This window comes from Neolamprologus brichardi, chromosome 6, assembly GCF_056152115.1.
Source record: "Neolamprologus brichardi isolate AB-2024 chromosome 6, ASM5615211v1, whole genome shotgun sequence".
In the NCBI taxonomy this organism is placed as follows: domain Eukaryota; kingdom Metazoa; phylum Chordata; class Actinopteri; order Cichliformes; family Cichlidae; genus Neolamprologus; species Neolamprologus brichardi.
The window spans coordinates 17,406,306-17,433,286 of NC_142109.1; the positions used below are offsets into that span (position 1 = coordinate 17,406,306).

Here is a 26,981-nt window from a genome sequence, read left to right on the forward strand (position 1 = left end):
CGTTACCTGAGCCCCATATCAATAGTTAATCACCCTGGGACACTCAATCTACAGCTCGCTGGCGAGGTCTCCCATTGAGAGTGGCGGCATTCGTGGTGTGCATCTTCATCTGTGTTTGAGAACAGAAAGCCTGCAAAGACTTTTATATTGTAACAGAAGCTGCTGTGTGTGCTGGGAAGGAGAATGGGCAAGGAAACAAGAAAACTAGAAGAGAGCGAGAGAGATCAGTAAAAGAAGTGTAGACACAGAGGGAATGGGGTAATAAAGATCACACTGCACATGTGTGCATGTACCGGAAATGAGCAAATCTGACAAATAAGTGCTTGTGTGGAATTTTAGTTTGCGCGTCTTTGTGTATTCAGGGAATTTAAAACTGACATGGTCGGGGAGCAGTCCTCGTCAAAAAAATGACTGGGCAGTAGTTGGAGGACAAAGAATGCTGAAATGTTTGATTCATTTGTGTTTGTCTTGTAAACTGGACCAAAATAAAAATTTTAAATGGGGCACTGTGCTTCATGTCCTGTGCTATCCCCTAGTGGAGAAACAATAGTATTACAATTTAGTGTGAAGCTGCCTGTGCTAACATGTTTAAAATAAAGGTGTGTTGTTGAAACAAGGGCACTGATGACCTTTTAAAGAAAGTTCCCAGTTCAATTTCTGTAATTAAAATGGATAGAATAGCCTTTATTGTCATAGTACATGTACAACGAAATTGTGGGTGCTCCACACCAACTGTGCTGGAATAAAATATAAGTAGTAGACAGCAGGAATAAAGAGCAAACAAGTGAAACGTGCAAAAATAAGAGAAAGGAACACATTAGAGAACAAGTTGCAAAGTGGTTGGAAGTATTGCAAAGAAAAGACTTGGTCTGAACAGAGTCCGTGTGTGAGTGGCCTGAGTGATGAGCGTTACTAAGTCCATGATACTCAGTTCAGATTAGTGAGGTGGGTGGTCATCAGTGGGGTGTAGGGGGATAGTGTTTATTAACAGTCCAAATGGGCCCACGGGAAGAAGCTGTTTGTGAGTCTGGAGGTGTGGGACCTAACTGACCTAGGGGGCAGCAGGTCAAACAGGTGGTCATTTGTGATGGCCCAGGTTTTCCTGAGACAGGAGGATCAGGCGATGGCCTCTAGGAGTGGCAGAGGGCAGCCAATTATTTTTCTGGGCAGTGTTAATTACCCTGTGCACAGCCTTCCTGTTCACAGTTGTGGCCCCTGCGTACCAAACACCCAGGCAGTAAGAGAGTGCGCTCTCCACTGAGGAGTGGTAGAAGGCCAGCAGTAGCTTCTGGTCCAGGTTATTTCTTCTCAGGACATGGAGGAAGTGCATCCACTGCTGGGCCTTCTTTACTAGGGTGACGGTGTTGTGGCTCCAGGTCAGACCAGCAAAGCTATGGGTGCCCAGATGGATGGATGGGATGTTGACCAGTTACTCAATTCATTAGACAGGCTGGCTTTGTAAGAAGTTGAATAAACCAAGGAAGCCAGTTCATTGGTTACAAATAGGTCAAATTTAAATGTTTTGCAGGATTCTGCTGTAATACAATCATATATATTTTGAAGAATGAAAAGAATTATGACCAGAAAGGCTGTTTTTATGAAGACCGACACTATGTTCTGCTCGAAGTATATTTCAGTAACTAATTAGCTGATTCCGGTTGATTAGTTGGCTTACACCTCTTTTTTTGATGTCATGTAATATGTAATGATCACCACAAGGGGGAGAACAAATACCATGACCAAAAAGCCTGTATTAAGCTCTGTAAGTTGGCCACTAAGTGATAAGTTAATCAGCCTTTCTGTCAGCAACCTTTCTCCTTTACATTTTAAAGCTTATTTCTCACGCTAAGTAGGAATATATACACATATACCTGTCTTTTCTTTACATTTTGCTTCCAAGGAACCAGACTTTCTTATCCCATGATTAAGACCAAGTGGTATTACGCAATAGTTCTGAGAGTTTTCCTTTGCACATTGGCTATTTAAAAAAAAAAAAAATCATTTTCAGTCCAGTCTATTTTTAGAAGAAGGGTTGTTTTCGGAGGGGTGATTCTTGCTTAGCAGAAAACAAATTCAAAACTGGTTCTCTGCCTTAGGTTACATAATTTGTTCCAATTTCTTTAATTTGACAGTTTAACAGGTATAAAATAGTATTTTGCAACAACACAATGATTTCCAAGCTGTTATCGGACAACCTGGCATATCTCACCATGATGCGCAGTGTGGTGTTCAAGTAAATTTGAAGAACCTGGAGGACAAAAGAAGAAGTGGAAGGTACAGGAGGTACAGGAGAGAGATACAACAGTGAGTGTTTACAGCCATCTGTGAAACATGGTGGAGTCTCTGCCATGAATTGGAGCGGTTGGGAATCATGTAAAAATGAATGGAAATATAAATGCAGACAAGCAGCATCAGATTTTAACCACCATGCCATACCATTGAGAAAGCAACCAACTGGTAACATTGTCCTCTTTTTTTTTTCTTCTTCTTCTTCTTTCAGCATGCAAATGATCCCAAACACACTGCTAGTGCAGCACAAGCGCATACTTGGTTAGAAAAACACAAAATAAAATACTATCAGTCATGGAATAACCTCCCCAGAGCCTGGATTGTTACATTATTAAAGCACGGGATCATCCTGACAGAAAATAAAACAAACAGCAGTCAGGATCCATAAAAGAGCTTTGTAGGAACTCTGTTTTTGCCTTTTATGTATCTATAGTTTCAGGCATGTTTGCATGTTCATACTATAATGACTGTAGCTTCTGTTTGTATGTTCCTCTTAGAGGAAGAGTTCTTCCTCCTAGACAAGTGCATCAATCTTGACGAAATTTTGCAAAAACATTGCCTAGGGTACTGTAAATCCAACATCTATGTAAATATTTTATACAAACTACACTGTCATATATAATTGTACATGCGATGGCTCAGTTTAACTAAATAATAACCTTACAAGGCATTCACTGTGTGCTACGCACAGGTCTTTGTATTTATAAAAAATGCAATTTTTTATACATCCAAGTTTACTGTGTTTCATGTGACTTATGTCATTTTTAGATCAGCGATCTCCTGTCAAATCTCCCAACTTGAAAACTGAGTGGACCGATAGTGGGACAGGGATGCAATAGTATATGGAAACACTGCAGGTGGATTCACTTGATTCATTTGGATAGTCAAAAAAGTGTGTTTCTTTATGTCATTCATGGCCCATACGACTGAATATAAGAGACAAAGTGATAGATGCTGAATTTTGTCCTTTGTAAGTCATAGATGTTAAACGATTACCTTGTCAGATAGTCATTCAATCATTTTAATGTGAGTCACAGAAATACAGCAGAAAAAGCACCCATAATTGTTTTTTAATATCCCTAACGTTGTTCTTTCTGTCTCCTCCTCAGTTTTCTCTCTTCCTCTTTCTAATGCTAGCACAGTAGCTCTTCAATCAGCCTTCTCAGCGATCAGCATTTTGTTTTCGTCCACCTTATCTCCTGTTTGCAGTTCCCTCTCTGTCATTATTTTGCTATTAGTTTTTTATCCTGAGGCTAAAACATTGACCTTAAAGTCACTGCTATGCTCAAAACATGGTTTGCAAGATAGCTTTTTCCTCACCCCACATCTGAGAGTTGTCCCTATATCTTTCTCTCTCAATACATGAACACACACACACACACACACACGTACATATACAGTTCCAGTTTAAATTCACTGTATGTATGTATATACTTGCGAAGACAAAGTTATGCACATTCATTTGGATCCAGTTCTAAACTCTGCTCATAAACACAACATCACTGTTTCCTCTTTGAATAAATGGCATGAGAGTGTCGCAGAACTAAAAACCCATTTGTTTTATTACACTAAAGAAACTAAAGGAGATTGTGTGGAATCCAATTAAAGATTTCAGCACACCTGAGTCTCACTCACGACCTTTTTATTTTCCTGTCCTGTCATGGTGGAAGAAGACCGAGGGAGAGTGTTATTTTTATATCATTGTATTATTTCAATCATGATGATTTCATTCTTTTCAATCATCATTCAAAACAGAGGAGATGCTGTGTAAAATGTAAATAACAACATTATTGTTTTAAATATTTATGTTGTATTTTTAAGTTAAACTTGTGCAAAAACATCAAATGTTAATATTTGTTTTAGTCCAGCATTTTAAAGAAAAAGTCAATTCAGTGCTCTGTAATAGACTGCAACAATTTAAAGATAAAATCTCTCACCATAAAAACTGCAAAGATTCAGAGAATCCAGAGAAATCTTTGTATGTGATAGTGCAATAATGCTGTTAATAATCACTTCAACCCACACTGGAATAATAAAGCTAAAGCAGTTTTGTGCTGAAGTGTCAATTCTTGGGCTCAGAAGCACTTACCACTGTATCTTACCATGCATTTTAAAATCATGAACTTTAGCATTAAAAATGAAGGGAACTACTGGATTGTTGTGAGCACAGAGTTCAAAATTCATAATTGGTGTGCGTTAGTGCACATGCATCATTAATGATGAACAATGTATACGAGCATGGTGCCATTCTCAATATATTCTATTTTAGTACTGGTCTGTCTGCAGCATCCAGTCCTGTCAATCATTGTAAACAAATTGATTTTATGGAGCAAATAATGTAACAATGGAGGACCGAAACTGAGAAGGTGAAACCCAATAATAAGCAAAAAAAAACCTTTGCATTTGGTATCTAAGGTTCACTAAGTGGTCATCTCATTAGATACCTCATAACACAGTTATATGTTACATTCTTGCCTAGACTTTATTTTTTATTTTGCTGGCTCCAAATTTAACTCACTTCAACTGGATCCTGTACCAGCTGCCATAGGATGAGAGGCAGGGTGCACCCTGGACAAGTATTCAGTCTGTCACAGACAACTATTCGGACCCACACTGACACATAAGTCAAAGGGGAGTGGGAAAGAACCCACACAGGCGTGGAGAGAACAGGCATACGCCACACAGAAAGGCCCTAGTTGGCTGGTGGATTTCAATTCATGACCCTCTTGCTGTGAGGCAATAGGACTAACCACTGTACAACTGTGCAGAGTCCTTTTACTTTTCCTAATGCGGTATTTGGCACAAAGGACTCATAAATCATTGTAATATACAGCTTTACTAAAAGTATTGTGTGACACATATAAAAATAGAGTATATAAAGTTGCATTGGTGTAGCACGCAAAAGATGCTATCTTATGTGTGCAACTGCATACACAGATTAACCTCTGTGCATTTCTAGTTTGGGGATGTTTTCCATGACTTTGACCAGTTAAGAGAACTAATGATCTACTGGTATTGTTACTAATAAATTAAATGTGAGCATTATTTTATTAGAAATGGTTGCAATTGCTTTTTATATACAACACAGTGTGACAGTGGGAAGCTTGCAAAATACCAGAAAAAAGTGGAGCATTTAGAGCGCTGTCAGTGCTTGGAGGATGACTTGGGATTCATGGTTCAACCCTCTGGTGGCTGAAAGTGGGAAAATCCCTCCAGGTAGATTTGGGAAGGTTTTCCACAATATTCAAGAGAGTCGGGGCTATAGTAATTCACAGTAATACTTCACAGCATGCCAATGTGCACTTTTTAAAAAAATAATAATAATAATACCGTATACACTAAACTCCATGATGTGCTTAGCCTGGCTCTCTCAATAAAATTCAACTCTCTTTTACCTCAAACCTCCTCACCTCGCCACTTTTTTTCCTTCTCATTTTCTCCCTCCCACCGTCTCAGCGAGCAGGTGCACAGTGACAGAGTCACTGAGCTGTGAAATCTCTGCTCCTTGAGACACATTTCATGCCCCTCCCATCCAAATGCACACAGAGCCCCGCACACTCACACATTATGTTGTTTTTGTCCTATTTTCCAGCCCATCCTTTTCTCCATCTCTCCTCTCACGTGTTTCTCTCACTGCCTGCGCAAAGACTGAGGCAACAATGTGAGATCTTTATTAATTTTACTCTGTGGACAAAAAGAGGAATCAAACTGCAGAGCAGTGAAAAATGTTTGCAGAGTTTCAATTAGGCAGCAACATATTTGCGTGCATTGCTATGCTTGTCTGTGTGCGAGTGTTCCCTGTGTCTCTCCTGCATATGTCTCTGACCACATCTACATCTTTAATGTCTGAGACTGAATAATGTATGAACCTCCTGGCCTTTGAAACACACACACACACACACACACACACACCTCTTTTGCAGCTTCCTATTGCACAAATTTCTATACAAAATAAAATACAAATAAAATAAAATGTCATAACCAAGATTAAATCACTTTTTGTTGATCAACAGTTCAGAGTAGACCAACACTTCCTGCTCCTACAACCACCATGGTTTTTTCTACTATCGGCTTCCTGTTTACATGTTGCAAACTTCCTGTTGGAACAAACACAGAGTGCACTTCAAACATTTTCTTTGGGTTGTCTACATCTAGTTGTACGTATGCGGTTGACCATTTATCTTCCAAGTTGTGCACGCCCGCATGGTGCACTCTTGTGTGTCTTTCCGATGCAGTCATGCATGCCTCATAGTTCTAATTTGACTTTCAGATGTCGGTACTCTGTCATCCTTTTCACATGCCCACACACACTCTCCTGTAGATGTGAAGCTTAGGTCAAGGTTGGTTTCTACAGCAACTGTGCATTATAATGCCATGACCCACCTGACCACCAGGACTCTCTCCTCTCAGACTGGTAATAATAGGTTTTAACTTGGTCATCCATAACCGAGTGGTTACAAGGCTTTTGCTCTTTTTCTTTTTAAATCATCATCTTTTGCATCGGGTTGACAAATTAAAGGTAATATCTGGATAAACACATCCTCACTGTGTCACTGGACGGTATATGGAGGAAGAAAATGACATGATATTCTTAATTAAACTTTCTGGCATCATCTTTAAAACAGCAGACGAGGACTTTAGAAAAACTGTGTTTCATTTTCCAGAATGTGGGAGGGCATGGTGTTGGAGTGGTTAACGGGGTTTTCTCACCTCAAGAAGAGTTTGAAGCTGCTGGTCAGCTGAAGCCTCTCAGCGTGACATTTGGGTGTGTGTGTGTGTCCCGTGGTTTAGATAAATAGGTTGATTGGGTTTTCTAAATTGGCTACTTTTGTAGATATATGAGTGTTTGGTTGCGCGTCTCTCTGTGTTGCCATTATGATGGACTGGCAATGAGCCAAAGGTAACACTGGAATAACTGTCAGTTAAATAATGTATATATTAGAAACAATATTGCTTCAGTCATTTCAGTCACATGGAGCATTTCTCAAAGAGCCACCCTGAAGAGGATAGTTAACTCAACAACTGTATAGTTTGTTGCTGGTTCCTTTTGTTCCTTTAAATGTGCCACCCATCAGGCTACTTTCAGCTGCTCCCGTGTCACAAAGGTTCACCACAGCAGGATGCCCCTCCTCACACAATCCCTGGAAGTTCACCAGCAACCTTTCTCTTGTCAAGCTAATGTGTTAACCACTACACTATGGAGGCAAGGTATGAGCCATCATATAGCTGTAAACCATAACAATAAAGCCACAATGTGGTTCCTGAGATGTTCTTTGAAAACCAAAAGTACTGCCCCACACAGAGAGCCACTGTGAGGAAGATCTTGGACTTTGCATGTTCAAAATAGGGCTGACCTAACAGAGAGTGGCTCCACCCATACCCACAGATTATGCAGAGTGGTTCATTTGGGGGAATTTCTGACCTTTCAGCTGACCTTGGAGTGAAACTCTCTCACACACACAAAAAAACAACACTTTTCTCTTTTTCTTTGAATTCATTTTTGATCATATTTTTAATTCTAATAATTACTTTTATTATCATTTTTACAAAATATAAAATGTCTCTGCAACCTTCCTCCCTTTATGATTAGACTACTTAACGCACACTGTAAATGAAATCTGTATTTTAACAGGATTTTAATAAAAAAAAAATTACAGAATGTTCCCATTATTTTAAATACATGGAATATCAATATAATTACCAAAATTAGTCTGTGAGTTAACTTGTCTTATGTAAATTAACATGAAACACGTGCCTAATAAACATGATTTTTGCATATTTTTTAAAAGACAATTTATTTATTTTTACAACCAAAAAAACACAGAAACAATTTTACTATAATTTCACATATATTACATTTAAAAAAAAAGAAGATTGTTGTTAAATTCTCATTTTATCTCGTGCTATTAGCCTAATATTAATCCCATTAATATACAGCACAAGATAGAGTTTACGCTCATACACGACATTTTCTGAAAAATACAGTTTTACTTTATTAAATTCGGTTTTTTTAAAGATATGTTTGGGATTTCATTTTTAAAACTCTTTGTGGGAACAACTGAATATGAGGTATTATAATCTATATTTTTAAAAGCCATCATTACCCTTTAAAAACATGCAAAGCCAAGTTTGCGGTAGGCCTTATTTGACTGCTGGAACAGTCCAAATCAGAACTGCACATGAACTGCTCTTCCCAAGAGATATTTTTTTTAAAAATGTGTTTGCTTTTACCTCTGTTTGTGTATTTAATTGAAAAAGTATACAAGAAAATGTACATCATAGATACTGACAGTAATTTCTTGTTGGAGTGCGAATTACAATAGATTCTTGCACAAAACTGCACATACTGAAGACCAGCGCTACAGTTTTCGTAAGCGGTAATCACTGGAAATCGCTTTAGCTGATAGCAGCACCACATCCAACAATCAGGAGCGTCTCCTACGCGCGGATACAAAAAAAAGAAAAAAAGAAAAAGACACAGAGCTCGTGCACGCATTCGAGCGCGTTCCCGTTTTCTGCTGCGCACAGACAGCCGGTGCGGAGAGACGGTGAGGGAGGAGAGGCTGCTATTACTAGTGACAGGAACGGCAGCGAGCACATACAGTCTGGAGAGCAGCTGATGCGACAAGGTAGGAAAAAAACACCAGAAAGCTCCGTGTTGATATTTATCGAGCTGACGCTCAGCGTTCGTCGCAGATGCGACGCAGATTGAACTGCTTCTGTTTCACCGCGATTGCGGTGTCCTACAGCCGGATCCAGTGTCCTCTCTCTATCTGTGTGTGCTGTTGTGTGTCCGCAGATGCTGAGCGTCGCCTTGCTGTGTGTGTGCGCCGTCGCCTTTGGACACGTCTCCGCTCGCTCCGAGAGCGGCAATTTTCTGGATGATAAGTGGCTCACGGGGAAATGGGATAAATTCAGAGATGTAAGTAACATTTCAGGCTTATATTATTATCGCCCCCACCACCCCAACTCCACATTATCTCATTTACGCCCCGCTCCAGCCCCCCTCTTTTCTCTCCCTCTAGCCACCCTCATTGGTTTGTGATCACGCGCTCCTCGTTTTGTCATTGTGTCCAAGCGCCGCGTCACGGGGCCCGTTGTGCCGTTTGTCACACGTTCATCAGCCGCTCCGCTGAGACAGTAAATACACTAATAGCGATGCTGGGATGATCCTTGCCTGTGAGTGTGTTTCCGCGATAGCAGTCCCTGCTTAGCAGAGATAGCCGAGGCCTGTGCGAATCACAAAGGCGCAGAGCAGTCTGTGAGGCACCACAGAGTCCCCCCAAAAGGGGGCCTAATTATAATAAGCAGGTATGAGGAGAGAGTCAGCAGCAGCGAGGCCTAGATGAACAATGTAGAGCGAGTCCACTTTAAACCCACACACCGTGGGTCCCTGTGGGAATATTAAAGGAATATAACGCGATGTGTTGTGCGCCTTTTGGTCTCCTCTTTTAACAGCTTCTTAACTAGCTGACTTCAAGAAGGTGCTGTCAGCCACGATTATCCTGACGTGGGTATTTAGGGCCACTTAGGGAAGTTAATGCCGCCACTGATTGTCATGGCACATACCAGTAGCCTCTGACCATGTGGTCCTGCTGCCAGACTGCATGCATATGTCCCATAAACAACTGTCATTCTTTACAGTAATGGAAATACTTCTTCTTCTTTTTTTTTTTTTTTTTTACCTTGAGCAATACTTAAAGATTTTTTTAGCTTGTAATTAAAGGCCTAACATCTGTATTATACAGATAAAAAACTGGAAATTGTCCAATAGAGTTTAGGTGGTGTGTATTTGCTAAAAAAAAAACATGTCTTCCCTCTAGGCACAGATTAAATGGCTCCACACCAGGACTGATTTGTGCAGGCTTGAACTTGTTCTCACACACAAGATGGGATATATGAAAAGAAGCATGTCTGCACATAACAGTCTTTATGTACTGTACCTCAGTGACTGAAAAACAAACAGATTTAACATGATAGAAAAAATGTACTCCAGCTCTGAGTGGTTTTACCACACTGCTGAACAAATGCACTGGGAATTGTTACCTGAAGGTCCCTGACGTGTTTGATATCCGACAGAGAGGCAGAGCAACAAAAGCACAAGTGAAATTAATTAATTAATTAATTTTTTAAAGCTAAGAGAAAGTGCTGTTTTTTATGCATGGCTTTCTATGTAACTTGTACTTATTTGTCTCACTTTCTCTGCCAGTCACACTTAAGTGTGTGATTCCATCAGCTCAGGTGGAACCATGTGATACATTCAGGTCCAACTATTGAACAGGATTTGGATTATCCAAATAGAGTGTCAGAACCAAGAAGAGAGGAAATGTGATTAACTGCGCACCGTGTGCTATTTAGGATGATCTGACGTCTTGAGCTACAAGAAGGCGGTAGAAAGAAAGTTAGCAGAGCTTTGTTACTGTGTTAATGCATAAGAATTGATAGATAGATGGACAGATAGACAGGTGAGAAGAAGCGGCAGAGTAATGAGAGTGGAAAGGAAACATGAAAGCATGTAGAATGATTGTCGGTGAGCTGAAAGCTTCGTGTGCATTCACATCTGTGTGATTTAACCTTGAGGCTCAGCAGGCATTAGAGAGGTGGAGTGCAAAAGTACTGAATGCTCTGTATATACATGTGTGCCTTTCATTTCCCGTTTTAAGGTTGTGTCCCAAATTGTCTGTCTGTGTGGTTTTGTTGTTTGTTTGTTTTTCTTTTTTGCACTGTTGCACGCAGTAATGTATCTGTACATTTTATAAAGCAGCTAAGTTCAATCTATTCATCTTTCTTTCGGATATTTCGTATGCATTTCAACACTGTGGTTGAAATCCAACAATCCAAATATAGGTCCATTAAAATCTAAGTTTTTAAAAAAGAAATAAAATCATATTCAGTGCACCTTCTCTCTGGAACTAGATGAAACACATCTGTTGTTAGGCTTGCTGTGTTTGTAGATCATTAACACCTGTGCAATGCTTCTGGAGTCTAATTTCCGATTCTGTGCTAATGATGATGCACTATAGTTAGAGGTGATGGCAATTTGACTGATACAGTCGTGCATTAAGGAACACAATCACTTCAACAGTGTCACGCTGCTGTCACATACTGTGTGCACTCGCTGTACAGAGGTTAGAGCTCGAGGGGCCAGCAAGCAGCACAGGAAAGCTGCAACCGACTGTCACAAGACATCGAGCACAACTTGTGAATACATATGAACTTTGTTTTGGAGACATGGCCTACATAACGTTTCTATACAGGAAGTGGTTAGATCAGCTTTTTTTAAAGTTGGGGTTTCCCCTGCAGGGATTTAAACACTATTTAATTAAAGTCATGTGATTGAAATGCATGAAGTTGTCTTTTAACTGTTCCATAGCTGTCAAAGATTCACAAAGGACCACAAATTAAAAAATATTCCCATAAGACTGTATCAAATTACCAAATAGCAGGCTAGGTCATCTTAAACATTTCCTCTAACTTTAAATGTTGTGAGTGTTACAAATCCTTGTGTGCATCTGCAGTTATGCAAAAGCCACCCCTCGTTTCTTTACATTGTGCTACCAAGGATCCAGGCTTTCTTGTTTTTTTTGTTTTTTTATGGTCTTGACTAATAGTTCTTCAGTCTTTCTGGTCTTTCAAAGTTTTTCATTGGACATTGGCTGCTTTTTCACTCATTTTCAACCTAGTCCCTGTAACTGTAAAATGTTTATATTTTATTTGTTAGTTTGTTTGTTAACACTGACCTATGAGTCAATCAAGCACAAAAAAGCACCTAACTCGAGGTTTGAGCCAGTTGTATCTACAAAGCAGATGACTTAGCAAAGAACCAAGTTTCAATTGTAAGATAAGATAAGATAAGATAAGACTTTATTGATCCCACAACGGGGAAAGTTTTGCGTCACCTCAGCTCAGGTACAGATATCAGAAGGAAATACAAAAATACAATGAGTACAATCAATGAAAAAAAGTAAGATAATACACTATATATAATGGTAGCATACACAGTATAATGTGTAAAGTATGTTTAAGCACTTTGTTACTAGCAGCCTGTCGTAAAAACAGAGAATTTGCTCCTGTTTCTTTAGTTGAATTTATGAAAAATACCAAAGATAACTTAATTTGACAGATATAAAATTGTATTTTTGCACCAACAAGGTGAATTCCAAAGAGACACTAGCCGACAACTTGGTGTGTCACAACAGGTGTGCAGTGTGTACTTAAATAAATTTGAGGAAACTGTGGAAGACAAATGAAGACGTGGGAAGCCTTAAAAAGAATCTACAGCAGATGAACAGTATCTAAAAGTTATGAGAGATACATCTGGCCCTGCAGTTGATCCATCTGTGTGGGATCATCTTGAAAAATAAAGCTGGTCATACCACACAATGACTTTCAAGCACGTTAGAATTGTACAAATTATCTTTCCTTTTCACTTGTAAGTTTACCTATTTCAGTAAATCTCTGCATCAATTTCCATAAAAATGAAAAGTGATAACAGGTGGCTTAAGACTCGTTAATAGCAATAAAAACAAATGGAACAAAGTTGAAAACAGTTTAAAGCAAATTAAAAGCTAAAAAGGATTTTTTAAAAATAGTGAAACATACACAGTTCTTCCACCAGTGCAATGGGATTCTGTGCACAACCTTTTTCCTGTGATTTTCATTTTATATGTCAGGCCTGTATTTTTTTTTTTTTTTTTACATTTTTCAGCAAGAGCCATAGGTGGGTTTCATGCTAAGTGCACTATATGGGATCTTGGCCACTGGTTAACTGTTAAGTCCTGTTAGGGTGGCTGTGGAGGCCTAGGGCTGTCTTATTCAGCACTGGTGCCATCTCAGTTTTTAGACATTCTGCTTCTCTTGCTGGACCTTGGCCTGCTTGCAGCACTGGCACAGAGCGAAGAGACTGTTAACAATTGGAGGAAAAGCATGATGAGTGATGCGTGATGACATTCACGCCAATTTATTGTGTGGTATATTATAGGAGGAAAATAACATCCTGTGTAGGCCACTCTCATAAGAGCAGATTATACCTTTTTGTAGTCGCTCCTGTCTCTGTGTTTTCTCTGTATATGTGTGTGTGTGTGTGTGTGAGAGTCCTACACTGTTTGTGTTGTGGAGTGTGAATGATGTAGGAAAGGTACAGAGCTTCAGGCGTTTTCCGCTTCAAAGCACCTCAGTGTAGATTTGTATGTGTTTGCGAGTGCATGCATGCGACAAGCTTGAGCAAGACGAGCAGAGCTGGCACAGTGAAAAAAATGTACATATTTCTCCTGTTGGACATCAGAAGGAAGGTAACAAGGACAGGAAAGGAGGTCATTAGGATGCGATTAGAAGCACTGAAATCAGATCTGTGAAAATGTGAAGTAAAGGTGAGAAAAGCGGTTGTCGGAAGCAAGATAGTCACTAGGAAATGTTTCTACAGGCATCCGGATAAAACCGCATCAAATCGATACCCACAGCAGCAAATTAGGGTATTAGCCACACACTGTTGTGTTTGCATGATTTGGTGCACATGAGGGAAAAAAAGCTGTTAGAACCATGAGGGAGAGCGAAGAGTAGAGGTGGAAACAAATGGAGAGATAAATTGAAAAGTTGCTATTTTCGAGCACACTCAGGAGACCTTTAGGTCTATTGTTGAATTTTAGGTTTTCTGTGTTTTTTAGGAAAGTGGGTGGCGGGTTGCATGTGCACTGAAGTGCATTCTTCCAGTTATTTGATGTTTTGTAGTGCTGACAGATTCTGGCACTGCAGTCAGGGCTGTGGTGATAAGTATGTTTGTTTGCAGAGCTGTCTGTGCATGGACGTGTGCTCATGTGTGCGTGTGTGTGAGTCCGTGCTTGCGTGCGTGCATCTGTTGATTCCATTAAGGAATCAGACCGCAAGCACTTTTGTTGTCTTGACTGGTCCAGAGGGCCTGGCCCTATAATGCAATGTTCTCATTATTCAGTCTCCACAGTTTGCACTGCTAGAAGGGGCACATCCTGAACAGAAACAAATACCTCACTATATGGCTTCATCTCTGCTCTGTGTGTTTTCCTACTGCTAAGGAAGACCTCAGATTGTGTGTGTAACTCTAAGCAAGAGAAGCAGATGCTCACCTTTACCACAGTGTTTTTTTTATCATTTGAAGCTAGAGAGACACGATGTGAAGAGTACCAAAGAGTCTGTAGTGAAGGTCAGAAGGATTAACATTAAAGGACAAGATGGAAAAAATTATTTATAGAGCTAAGAAAGAGCAAGAGTTGACCCTATTCCTCCACACAGCAGGCAAGGAAGCGAGACACGTGTTTTTTTCATAATGGGGATGTTGGGGTAAACAGCTTCAGTTTACCAGTGTAAATCATTGTACATCACTGTCACTTATAGACTACAAAAAAAAGTAAAATAGAAGCATTTGCTTTGCCTTCATACATTTATTATAATTGGTTTAAGTCAAGATAGTCATATATTGCAGGTCAGCAACTCTGTCGCTGTGAGCAGTTCTTTCATTGGTCCAAATACAAGACGTCTGCAGTACTGTGTGCTATGATTGCTAAAAATCTTAAACTAAATTTAAGATAATCTTAAGTGAATCTATACAAGTGAACTGGAGTAAGATGTTAAAAAAACAGTGCAAACTTGTCAAGCACATCCAAAGTAGATAATTTGGAATAGCACACTGCAGTACTTCATATTTGTAAAAGTACACTCATATTCCCAAACGTCCTGCCATGCCAGAGCTGTAAAGCTCAACTAGGCTGTCTTCTTCTTCTTCTTCTTCTTCTTGTTCTTCTTCTTCTTTTTAAACTTCCTTTCATCTTCATTTAAGTTTTTAACGTGTGTTTGGTGGAGCACATTTGTCTTTGCTGTTGTGTAGTTTCTCACTGTGGCCCAAGCAATAACTGCTTCTTAACTGTAGTTACTCTGGCCTTCCGCTGTCACTGCTTTTTCACAACTCAACTCTCTCCCACTGCAGCACATCGCATTTCTCCATGTACAAAGTGATGTATGGCCAAAATATATCACAGCAGCACAATTAATCTGCTCTGTACGAGGGAGAACGAGAGGAAACTGTGTCCATAGAAATCAGAGGCCACCAAAAAAAATGTTTCTTTGAAGCCATACACTCATACCTAAACGTATTTATGAATTCTAAGTGAAATTATGAGTAATAGAAGTAAAGACACATGGCTTGTTATTTTTGTTTTCATTCATGTATTAATGTGCAGCAAACTGATGCGCGAGCTAGTTCACATTCATAACGTCTAATACTGCAAACGTCATGCTGTAACTTCTTCTAGAGAGACACTTAGCAAACCCATTTCAGCAAAGTGGCCTCCAATCACAGTCACATGCTGAAGAGTACTGCACAAAGCAAGCACGGCTTCACTGTTTTGCATTTGAGTACGCAGAGGAAGGTCATCATTAAGGAAGGCATCTCCATCAGTACTGTGGGAGTTTTTCACTTTGTGCTTTTAGACTTCAGCTTTTGAAATCTGTGGGATGTTTTTTTTCTGTTTGTCTAGCTGTGGCCACAACAGCAGAGGGTCAGGGTTTTTTCCAGAAGCAACTTCTGTTTTCCAAGTTAAGAATTTGACATTATGGGGGTTTTGGGGGGGCAGAGGTTTTTCCTACTTTGGAAGTCAAGTTGAGCCCATTGATGTATGAGGCGCTCTCATAGGTCCTGGGACAGTTTCTGATGTATTCACAGGTGGTTTTGTCATTCTTGTGTTGTGGTTCTGCTTTAAATGACTTCAGTCATAAATAGAACATGAACGACTTCCTAATCATTCCTCATCCCATATTTAGAGAAGAAGAAGAGCCTAAGTAAAAGGAACGCCACAGAACTGAACCATCAGTGCGTGATTTATGAATTTCCAACTACAATTTATCACTAAATTCACAAGGAGAGTTTTTGGTCTTTGTGCATTGTAGTTGCGCTGAAATGAGTCGTTCTTATAAGATCTTTAAAATATCTTTCTGATCTGTGGCATGGAGGTCAGTGGTTGCTTTTTAGACTTTAGAGTCATTTGAAAAAAGGACTTGGGTGAATAATTGGATTTGAAATTGTCTCTTTGTGTTTTCAGCTGCATTGCCATTATGTTTAAAACACAAATCCCTTGTCATAATTGTATTTTGTCCATAAAACTCTGAAATTAGCTCTAACTGCTAACAGTAAATTTAGTTTCATTTGTTGCTTTTTTTCTTTCTGGAAAGTTTGTAGTTTGTAGTGATTGCACTGAAAACTCTAAATATGACAGTTTTATAAATTAGTTGTGTTTTCTGATTACTGTATGCAAACATCATGTATGACTAAAAGGTTCAGTGCTAGTACACACATATGAGAAAAAACATTAATCTTTTGGATTTTGCGTTTATTCCTTGTAACGGATGTAATCTCCAGTAATGTGTGTGAGTGTGACTGAACGTGGATGATAAACACAACAGAAAGCAGGCAGGTGAGACGACAACAACGGGTTACCATTGTGACAGAATCCGAGAGATTGCGGTGCAGTGTTGGGTTTGAATGGATGCCCAGAGACAGAGGGAGAGACCAGACAGTGAGATCTTTGACCTCAGCAAAACAACACAGAGCTCACAAGTTCTTAAGCTCCTTTTACATTTACATCATAAGCCAGCGCCCGCTGGGTGTGTCTCCATCTTGGCCTTCTATTAAAAGCTGGCAAATTGCTCACCTCTGCGGATTCCTTTTTTAGACTGTGGGAACATTTTCACAGGCAATGAACCGACTCATTCAACTACACCGAGGAAGATTTTAATAGAGCAGAACATTTTGTAGGATGTTAAATATAAAAATGAATCACAAATAACTTATATTTTCGGGTTATATATTTTTATCTCTGTAAGGCTTCTTCTTATGCAGAGACCATAAAAAAGATCTCTTAGTTTGCAAATTTTTATAGAGGTGCTCTTATGATACCACAATTTAGCTTATCTGTTAATTATCCTTCTTATTTCTATCATATCCAGTTAGTAACAGCAATTTTACACACCTTAAATGGTGCAAAGCTTCACCAGCTGCACCACTATTGCACTGTCATGTATAAGCATGTGTTGCATGAAACAAATTTCTCTTTTCAGTGATATGAAGAAGTATGATAAACAGCACATGCACTGACACACAGTGAGACAAGGACATCTTTTATCCACGGAGAGATACTTTCATAACATCAACATTATCTTGACAAAATCAAAGCATGCTCAATGATACCGGATGACACTGTATGCTTGTGTGTGTGTGTCTCCAAGTGCTAAACCTAATCAGAATTAATTCCTGCCTCTCTGTTTCCGTAATGCTTTCTCATAAAGGAAGTTGAGGTTTGTATGACTCTTTAATTTGTAGTCTGTGTACGGTGATCATGTGTAGTGTATTTGCTTAATATGTGATCTGAGCAGTATTTTCATGATATGTTTCAGGAGCCTGGAACATGGACTCCATCCAAGCCCTTTGATCAAGGTGGGTATGATTGAGAAAGAGTCAGACCTGAAGTGGCTGTGTTAGTCCTAAAATAATCAAAATAAGAGGACGGAATAGTCATAGTTATATATTTACAACTTGGCCCATGTGTTCTTTGTGATTAGGAATTATAGAAGGTAATGTTAGGCAGGTTAAGCTTGCAGAGACTCATTTGATGAACATTTAGCATCTTCATCAGTCTGCAGATTTGCTAAATGTGGTCAAAATAACACGTGAGTGCAATCCCAAATACAAAAGTTGTGCTGTTTCCTAAACACAGGCATATGAAGTGCAAAAAATAACATACGAATAAAAACATTCCACATTAAATGTTGATGCAATTAGCAGTAAATTGTGTGTCACAAAAGTTAGTAAATCAGGTTTTGTACTTGATTTAAAATATCTTCCTATATTTTTGCACCTTGAGAAAAGAACTTCTAGAAACACATATGCAACACAGACAGTCGCAAAGAGTTCCCACGTCTAACACACACGGTCATGTCACTGCACCTTCTTTGTAAAGTGCATTAGTAAGTCGGACCCTTGGTGTATGCATCAATCTGCAGACATAGTGTAATATGAACTGGTCAAAGCAGGAAAAAAAAAAGATGAATACACTTTTAACAGTTTCCTGTTCTTATAGAAGTTATCACTCTGTTTGGCATCCACCAGCTTGTTGAGCAGGTTGATACAAGCCATGCTCATATCCGGTGTATAAATATCATCATGGTGGCTCTTTCTTATAAAACAAGATTTTGAAGGTTTTACTTGTAAGCCATCCCCAATTATTTTAACTACAGCACCCAGCTGAAAAAAACAGGATGATTTCCTGTTCTTTTATCTTCTAATGTCCCATTGTATTACTGACAGTGCTAAGCTCTTGCACACATCGAGGCACGTCAGGACATGAACTCTCACTTATCGCTGTATCCTCAAACGCATCCACACACACAGACATGTCAGGCAAACAATAGCATTAGATAGTGTGTTGGTGGGTGGAGGCAGGATAATCTTCCAAAGCTGCTCAGGGATTACAGTAAGTTTCTTTAGAGCAAAGGTCATTCACAGACTGTTCTGGGAACAGCTAAGGGCCTTAGGTTTTGCTCATAGGTGACTCACTGAAAGCTGACACAGGGTCAGAAGCAGCTAGCTTGTCTTTACTGGCAGGGATCATACCGTCTGCTTCAGATTCAGATCCAAAATCAGCCCCCACCTTTAGTGCCATATGCCTCTCTGCCTGTGTGATCTGACAGTAAATCAGTTTGAGGATCTCCACAAGAGCACACATGTAAATGACACTCAACGGATGCTGATGTAAGATCAGAAGTAGCTTCTAAAACCATTTCCATCTGTTTTTAGCTGCAAGGATACTTAACGGCATTATGGCTCTGAGTTTAGTGTGGGAGACACGTGGCCAGTGTACTCTGTGAATAAATACTGACTCAAATAAACACACACAAATGCACTTCAGCTTTAAACAACTTTTCACGTCACTGAGATGTGAAAGTGAAAAGAAGCACATCGTTTAACTATGAACCATTGATCTAGATTTTGAAACAACAAAAAGGAAAAGCTAACCATTGCTCGTAGTATTACGAATTATTGGAAACTGTAAATAGAGAGGCTATAAATGTTGCATACACATGTTAAAAAGCACATTTGTGTATGTCTCTTCTGTATTTTTAGGCCTTGATCCAGCCAAAGACCCTTGTCTGAAAATCAAATGCAGTCGCCACAAGGTGTGTGTGGCTGAGGATTATAAGACTGCCACTTGTGTCAGCCAGAGGCGAGTTAGGTAAGAGTGCACACACACACACACGCTTGATATTTTAACAAGCCTGTGTGTCCAGCTGCCCCTTATTTTTCTTTTCAGATGTTTCCGTGATGAAGTGGAACATGAATGAGAGAGAATTTTGGAAAAAAATAAAATCAGAGTTTTGTGTTTTGCTTTTCTTTTTTTTTTTTTAATGTATGGGGCATAATAAGTAGCAGCACCAGAGGGGCTGCTGTTCTCCTTCTCTTCCAGCTGGTTTACTGGTTTTTCAGTCTCTCTTGCGACTGTTGTGTGACATTACAGTTTGGTCCAATTACCCGCGGCACTGGTGCTTTCTTACAATGGACCCAAAGTCCTGCCAAGTGATATGAATGGGCTTTGTACGTGTGTGTGTTTTTCTGTCTAGGACACTGCAGACTGGACAGAGGACAGTAACACCATACTGACCCCATTTCCCATTCTTAGCAACAACACAATTCCCACTACAGTGTGCAAGCAAATCAGAAAATAATCACACACAAATCCTAAATCCTCGTCTCATTTTTTTGAACGTAGGAACAAGACAATCCAGCACAGATCCAAAATGCTTAGAAAAGATTTAGATTTAAAGGAAACTGGGAGGGCGGGCCCGACGAGGCATTGTGATGAAGGCATCATTGTCAAATGGGACTTCATTTGACATGTTTCAACACTCAGATATTCAGTGGTTGTGAAAAACAACAAGTCTTTTCAATCTTCTCTCCAGCTTTAAAGATGCCAATCTGTACCAGAGTCCAGGGTCAAAGTGCACACCGTGCCCCGTGGTTCACCCCTCGCCCGTATGTGGAAGTGATGGCCACACCTACTCCACCAAGGTGCCTGCACACACAAACACATAATCTAATCACCTCTCACCCATAAGTCACACTTTTTTCATTTCCCCCTGATGAGACATGCATCCTGATTCTGCTTCCTCTTCTGCCTCATCCCTTCTGTCTCTGTCGCTCTCAATCAGTGTAAGTTAGACTACCAGGCATGCATCACGGGAAAGAAGATTACTGTGAAGTGCCCTGGCATGTGTCCTTGTCCCTCTCAGCTTGAACAGAGCTCCGCAGAGAAGAAAGGTACACAGTTTTGCACACTTGAATGCACACGCTGCAAGCCTGGGTGGGGTTTGCCACGGTGTTCAGCCCCATCTTTATTATAAAACTCCTGCCCTGGTGAAGGGTCGTTGCGATAGCAAATTGCTTAAAGTTTCTCTGCCATAGCTGACTCTTAACTCCTGGTGTCCGTGAGGAGGCAGGAGGACATTAAAGTGTCACTTTCCTGTCATTAATCTTTAGTGTCACTATTCTGCAGTGTGCAGCGAGTCGGAGCTGAAGGAGGTGGTGAGCCGCCTGAGAGACTGGTTCAGAGTGCTGCATGAGAACGGCAACCACAAGAGGGTCAAGATCCAGAAGCCAGAGAAGAACAGTGAGTAGGGTGGCTTTAGTGACACACTCAGTCATAAACAAAAACTCTTAATATAGCCACCCACTCTCTTTGATCTCCCCCCACCCACAGAGTTTGAAGTTGGGACATCACCTATTTGTAAGGACCCTCTGGGTTGGATGTTCTCCCGGCTGGACACTAACTTTGACCTACAGCTGGACCAATCAGAGATCAGGAGCCTCTATCTGGACAGGAATGAGCCCTGCTCAGATGCTTTCTTCAAATCTTGCGATATAAACGCAGACAAATTTATAACCAGCTCTGAGTGGTGCACAGGTTTCCAGAGGTACACAGGTAAGGACACACCTGTTTTTTTACTGTAACACTGTTTGCACTGAATAATGTGCTGAGATCTTAGTGGAAGAAACACAAGGACCCAGTTATATTAGTTTGCCGAGCTTTATTTGGAAAAGACATTTACATTAAATTAGTAAAATGATGACCTCAGCTGTCCACTATTGCAAACATGGTAAAGATTCAATTTAACTTTGGTGTTCATGCTCACTTTTTCTTTACAGAGACAAATTATTAGCAACCTTTGAAATGCATTTTAAATTTTACCACCTAAATAAAGTGGTTTATATTATTTAACCTAGCCGTTTGCTTATGAACTTGCCTGATGGACTGATTTGTGATGTCTGTCCTGCTGCATCTTTATCGCTTTAATGTAGCAGTTTTACTTTGCTGTGCAGTCTCTTCTGTCACTTTAGCAAGCCATAATCAACTGAAATTGTGCAAAGGTTTGAAAACAAGATCTAAGTTTTCAGTCTCAAACTTCTACAGATATAATAATAAGAGAGACTTTGTATTCAGTTGCAGCAGTCTTTTTTCTCAGCACTGGATATTATTGTAGTCTGTACAGCACAATAAAATGCAAAACAGTGTCAAATAAAAAAATGCATGAAAAACACATTTGTATGAAACCAGGGATGAAAACTTGTTTTGGGGTAATAAAGGGAGACTATTTACCCACGAGTCACAGGAGGTACACAAACAAGCATCGATATGAAAGCACAAAAGCAGACAAAGGAAGATTTACGCATACAGATGCATTCCCAGAAAAGCAGACTTCTGCAGTCTGTCAACAGTGTGTCCCTTGTCGTTCTCTTTCAGATTCCCCATGCAAAGCAGAGCTGTCCATTATCAACAAAAAGCAAGCAGGCAAGAAGTTACTCGGTGAGACGCACGCAGAATCACAAATACGCGCACAAACGCTGTGCGGCCTGAACTCATGGTGTGTGTTTTGGCTCGCTCCTGTAGGTCAGTATTTGCCATCTTGTGATGAGGAAGGTTACTATCGGACCCACCAGTGTCACAGCAGCAGCGGCCAGTGCTGGTGTGTGGATCGCTATGGCAACGAGGTGGCTGGCTCACGCACTCATGGCCCTGCAGACTGCGGTAGGCAAGACATCCAAGCGTGTCAAGTGTGTGTGTTTAAGAAAATGAGAGACACACAGCATGATGGGAAAAAATAAGGGAGAGGAAATCAATCACAGATATCAATGTAAGCTCATGAAGCCTGTCATCTTTTTCTGTTCATCAATTTGCTGGAGGCTGGATAAGAAGATCGTTGCCACTGCCATAGTATTTAACTACATCCACCAGCTAGGTAGTTTAGCTTAGCACAGCAACTGAAAAGAGGGGAAACCTAGCGAGTGCAGCTCTTTCAAAGGCAACAAAATGCTCATGCTGTTTGTCCCGAAGCTCGATTTTTCTCACCTAAGCTTATCTCCACACTATTGCTTTAAGTGTAAGGCCAAATGAAATCTGTTTTGGGCAGTCATGGTGATATCTTTGGCTTTGACTCCAAAGGTGTGGCTGCATCACACAGGGAGAGAGGTTCTGGTCCATATCATTATTGTGCAGGCAAAGATAGTCCACTGAACCAAATTTCTATCAGAGTCAGTGGAATACATTCACTATGTGACTGTAAATAACAGACAGAAGTAGCCATAGTGAGGTCACACATTGGTTAATGAGTGTTTTTGCTCTCACAGTCATAGCTTTTTGAAGCCAGACAACTCGAGCACAGGGCAGCTCTGTCTGCAGCTAATCAGATTAATTGTGAACATGTCAGTCACACAATTGGGTATAAAAAGAGGATCTTAAAGAGGCGTAGTTTCTTGGAAGTAAACATAGGCAGATGTTCACTCAAAAAATGCCTAAGAACTGATGCAGCATTGCAAAGAATAGTGGTATAAAATTCTTCCACAAAGATGTGAGAGACAAAGTCATACAGAAAGCATTTACTTTAAGTTACTGTTGCTACAGGTAGTTCTACAAGCTGCTGAATCACTGGATGTACTTTGTTTTTCTCAGGGGTGCGTAGAGTCCTAGGAAAGCTTTCATTTTCATGACTGTATAGATTACATTTTCCTATAAAAGTATCAGACTTTATTAGATACAAAACTGGGTTTCCTTCCTGTTTCCAGGTGTGATTTTGGAATCTTCCGGAGACCTTGGCAGTGGAGACTCGCTGTTCACTGATGACGATGAAGACTCGTTTGTCCTCAATGACCAGACCGGTATGGATGATGAGGACATTGAAGATGAGGATGATGATGACGACGACGAATACCTGTCATAAATTTAAAAAAAAAAGAAAAAAAAAAGAAAAAAAAAAAAAAGAGAAAACTGTTTGTTTGGTCAAACTGCACGTTTCTAGGTGACTCCCCGGGCAGATACTTAATCGTAATAACAGCCTATGGACTACTCTCTGTGTATTGTTTGTTCATAAGTTAGAAAAAAAATCTGTATTCCTGGAAAAAAGTTTATGATTTCTGTTCCTGTTTAAGTATAAAATATGAGTGGTTCATGGCACTTGTTCACTTGTGTGTCAGCCAACCAGAGAATATTATAAGGACTAATCGATAACCAATCCACTGCGTTGGATTTGGTCACATGTGCAAAGACCTTTCCCTTCATTGGACAGTCCGTGTCCTCCAGTCTGTGTCCTGTCTTTGTGCACCACTCCGATGCCCGAGTGTGTTGATGCCAAAGGCACAATGTTAAAGAGATTTCCCCCCCTTCTTCATTCCTCCATCTTCTCCCCCGCACCCACCTCTTTAATCCTTATCAAATGTTCCTGTTGTATAGGTGGGATGTTGATGATGTAGATAAGAGAATATTGCACTCTTTAGGTTTCTTTTGATCTTGATTTGTAACTGTGACTGTAACTGTGTGGAAAAACAAGATAAGAGTTAGACATGCTTCATTAGGAGAATTAAGGCAAAAAATAAAACCAACAAAAAATGCCAGTTGGATAACAATCAGAAGCGACGTGCTAGCTGTTTTCAATGAGACACAAATCAAATGCTCAGCAACAAGGAAAGACAAATTACTATATGGCCGGTGGTGGTGTTGGTGGGGTATTACTGTTATCTGGTTTCTGATCCACTTTAGGATGAATACAGAAGATGAAACAGATTTGTCTTAGCATGTCCAATACTGCGTGATGTTGTTTTTATTGAACCCGAGGCCAAACCTTTGAGGAACTCAAAAAAAATTGTAAAGTGGCTCAGCCACAAATCCATGTGATTAAAACATGTTTATTGACCTTTAATGGGTTGATGAGCACAAAGAAAACCGCTGAAAAATTGTTTAAAAGATAGCGTGCAGTTGATGTTTTTGCATTTTCAGATACGAGTCTCTGACTTAACGTGTTAGCACACAGAGTAACAGAACAAGTCTCCTGCACAGCAGTAACAACATAGATCCATGCAGGTCTGATGACATGATATGTTGGGCGAAGGTTAAAAGGGAAAGGTGTGCCTTGTAGTGGTGGTCGAAGTCGGGGAAGCATGCTTTCTGGACTGACTTAAACGCACCGTTACACTGCATAAGAGCGGCTTCACTGTTAAGCCTGTATACTACTTGGACTTTGGTCTGGCATGTGTTTTGGGTCTCTCTTATGATGGTGTTGCTTAGGCCATACTTCAGATTTTCTGATTTGTTACATAGGATAGCTAGAATGTAGATAAGCACAGAGATGCTTAGCAGTTAAGGCGTAAAAACACTTAGATTCTGCTGGATTTGAAAATGTTTTATATATTATACACTGGCTAGAGGAAGCTTTGGTTTAGACAGCTTTATATGAGAAGACAATGTTCATCTTACAGTGTTTGCTTTTACTTTGTTTCAAAAGCTTAATTTGTATCTGATCTGCTCTAAACTACTTATTGTGTGTCAGGGTTGAAAACTGAATCTGATCCCAGATGTGTATTGTCGATAAGTCACGTGACTGTCTATGCAGACCCGGGATCACCTAAGCTCCTATGTTAATTTTCATTGATTAATCTGCCATTTGGCTTCATTTTGGATCAAATATCTGTTGAAATTCCATGTTAACACATTAAAAGTGCCATGTAACTGTTTTTTTTTCTCCATCTCTAACTTTTGTTTTTTGCTCTCCTCGTTCGCTCTAACATGGAATTTCAATTCACTTTATGAACCTGGAAAGCATTTCGGTCTTAAAGTGTGCCGTTTCATGAGTGTAACAACGTGCAAATCATTTTGATGACCTCAGACACTGTAGACACTCTCAACCAATCACACACTGTCATCACAGCTCTGATAGTGTTTAAAGGTTATGATACAGATGCATTTTTTTACAGTCTATGTATGATTTGCTGAAATAAAAACTATATTGACCAATTTTGTCATCATCACACATGTTGCAGGACAAGAATTTGCGCAGGAAAAGCTGTTGTTTCTTTGTGAGAGTGTTTCTGTTCTCTATTTCTGTTCTCTATTTCTGTTCTCATATTTGGGAAAAGAACGATAGTGCTGAGGCATTTATGTGTGCAGGAGGACTGGGGCCATTAAAAAAAGGGTAGCATAAGAACTGAAACAGAGAACAGAAACATTGTCAGGAATAAAGAAGTTGTGGTGGGGTTTTGTTTTGTTTGTTTGCTTATTTGTTTTTACAGTTCTGAAATCATCTTAGCTTCTGTAGCACACTCACAGAATTCTGGAAAACAGACCATAGGATAAGGTTTGGGAAAAGCCCGAATATATTGAATCAACCTCAAATATATTGAATCAACCTCAAATATATGAAATAAAAGTCTGAATATATTTTCTGTCCTGCGACAAAGAAATGGTTCTATACCGAAATTACTTTGGTGTGACTCCCCATCATGCATCAGGTTTTTTGACCTTTTCCTTGGATTAAAAAAACACAAAACCCAAAAAAAGTAAAAAAAAAAAAAAAAAAATTCAGAAAAAACTGGACGAGGGCATTTTCAAACTGAAAGAACATACCATATCTTCATTATTTCTAACAATGTTTCTGTTCCCCATTTCTGTTCTTAAATTTAGGAAAAGAAATGTGTTGCTGAAGATTGTGTGATGTTGGCGCAAGTCAAGTGAAACACCCAGTTGTTGAGCAATCTTTTCTGCAAAATATGTCCTTTTCTGCATTTTTCCTCATCATTATTCAGAGAAAAACTCCTTTTAAATTACTGTATGACTTCAGCTCAGTACATGGACACTAGGGAACACGCAACACACTGGAGTTGGTCTTCCTGTTAATTTAGTCAAGGTTGTAAGGATCTAGAAAGAAAACAAAATTAAAAAGCAAAAAAAAGAGATCCATTACCCATTTAATACAAAATACTGGCTGCGCGTCACACACACACACACACACACACACACACATATGTACATTGATCAGGGTGCCCATGCTGACTCGTGTCTACCACTAAAAGCACCAACAATGGGCTTGTCAGTATCAAAACTGGACCACGGATCAATGGCAGGTGACCTGGTCTGATGAATAACGTTCATCGTAACATGATTTACCTGGGGAACACCTGGTACCAGGATGCACTATGGGAAGAAGGCTAGTCAGCAGAGGCAGTATGATGCCTTGGGCAATGATCTTCAAGGGAACCTTGGGTCCTTTACTTTGACACGTACCGCCTACCTAAGTATTGATGCAGACTATGTTCACCTTTTTATGGAAATGGTTATCGATCGATCGATCGGTCG

At 39.9% G+C, this 26,981-nt stretch overlaps 1 protein-coding gene across 1 annotated transcript; it reads left to right on the forward strand.

Moving 5' to 3' along the window:
* The first annotated feature begins 8,786 nt into the window (after nt 1–8,786).
* spock3 (SPARC (osteonectin), cwcv and kazal like domains proteoglycan 3) lies at nt 8,787–25,643 on the forward strand. Its single transcript, XM_006787187.2, has 11 exons — nt 8,787–8,918; nt 9,089–9,211; nt 17,707–17,746; nt 19,433–19,541; nt 20,266–20,374; nt 20,515–20,623; nt 20,859–20,972; nt 21,063–21,284; nt 22,104–22,166; nt 22,251–22,388; nt 23,423–25,643. The coding sequence occupies exons 2-11, from the start codon at nt 9,089–9,091 to the stop codon at nt 23,575–23,577; spliced, it is 1,182 nt and encodes a 393-aa protein (XP_006787250.1). The 5' UTR covers nt 8,787–8,918; the 3' UTR covers nt 23,578–25,643.
* Nucleotides 25,644–26,981: the final 1,338 nt, after the last annotated feature.

Excerpts from the sequence above, each read along its gene's own strand:
- spock3 (XM_006787187.2), top strand. The coding sequence starts at position 9,089 with ATGCTGAGCGTCGCCTTGCTGTGTGTGTGCGCCGTCGCCTTTGGACAC. Across the intron at positions 19,542-20,265 it reads GTCAGCCAGAGGCGAGTTAG|CTTTAAAGATGCCAATCTGT; the intron begins GTAAGAGTGCAC and ends TCTTCTCTCCAG. Across the intron at positions 20,375-20,514 it reads GCCACACCTACTCCACCAAG|TGTAAGTTAGACTACCAGGC; the intron begins GTGCCTGCACAC and ends GCTCTCAATCAG.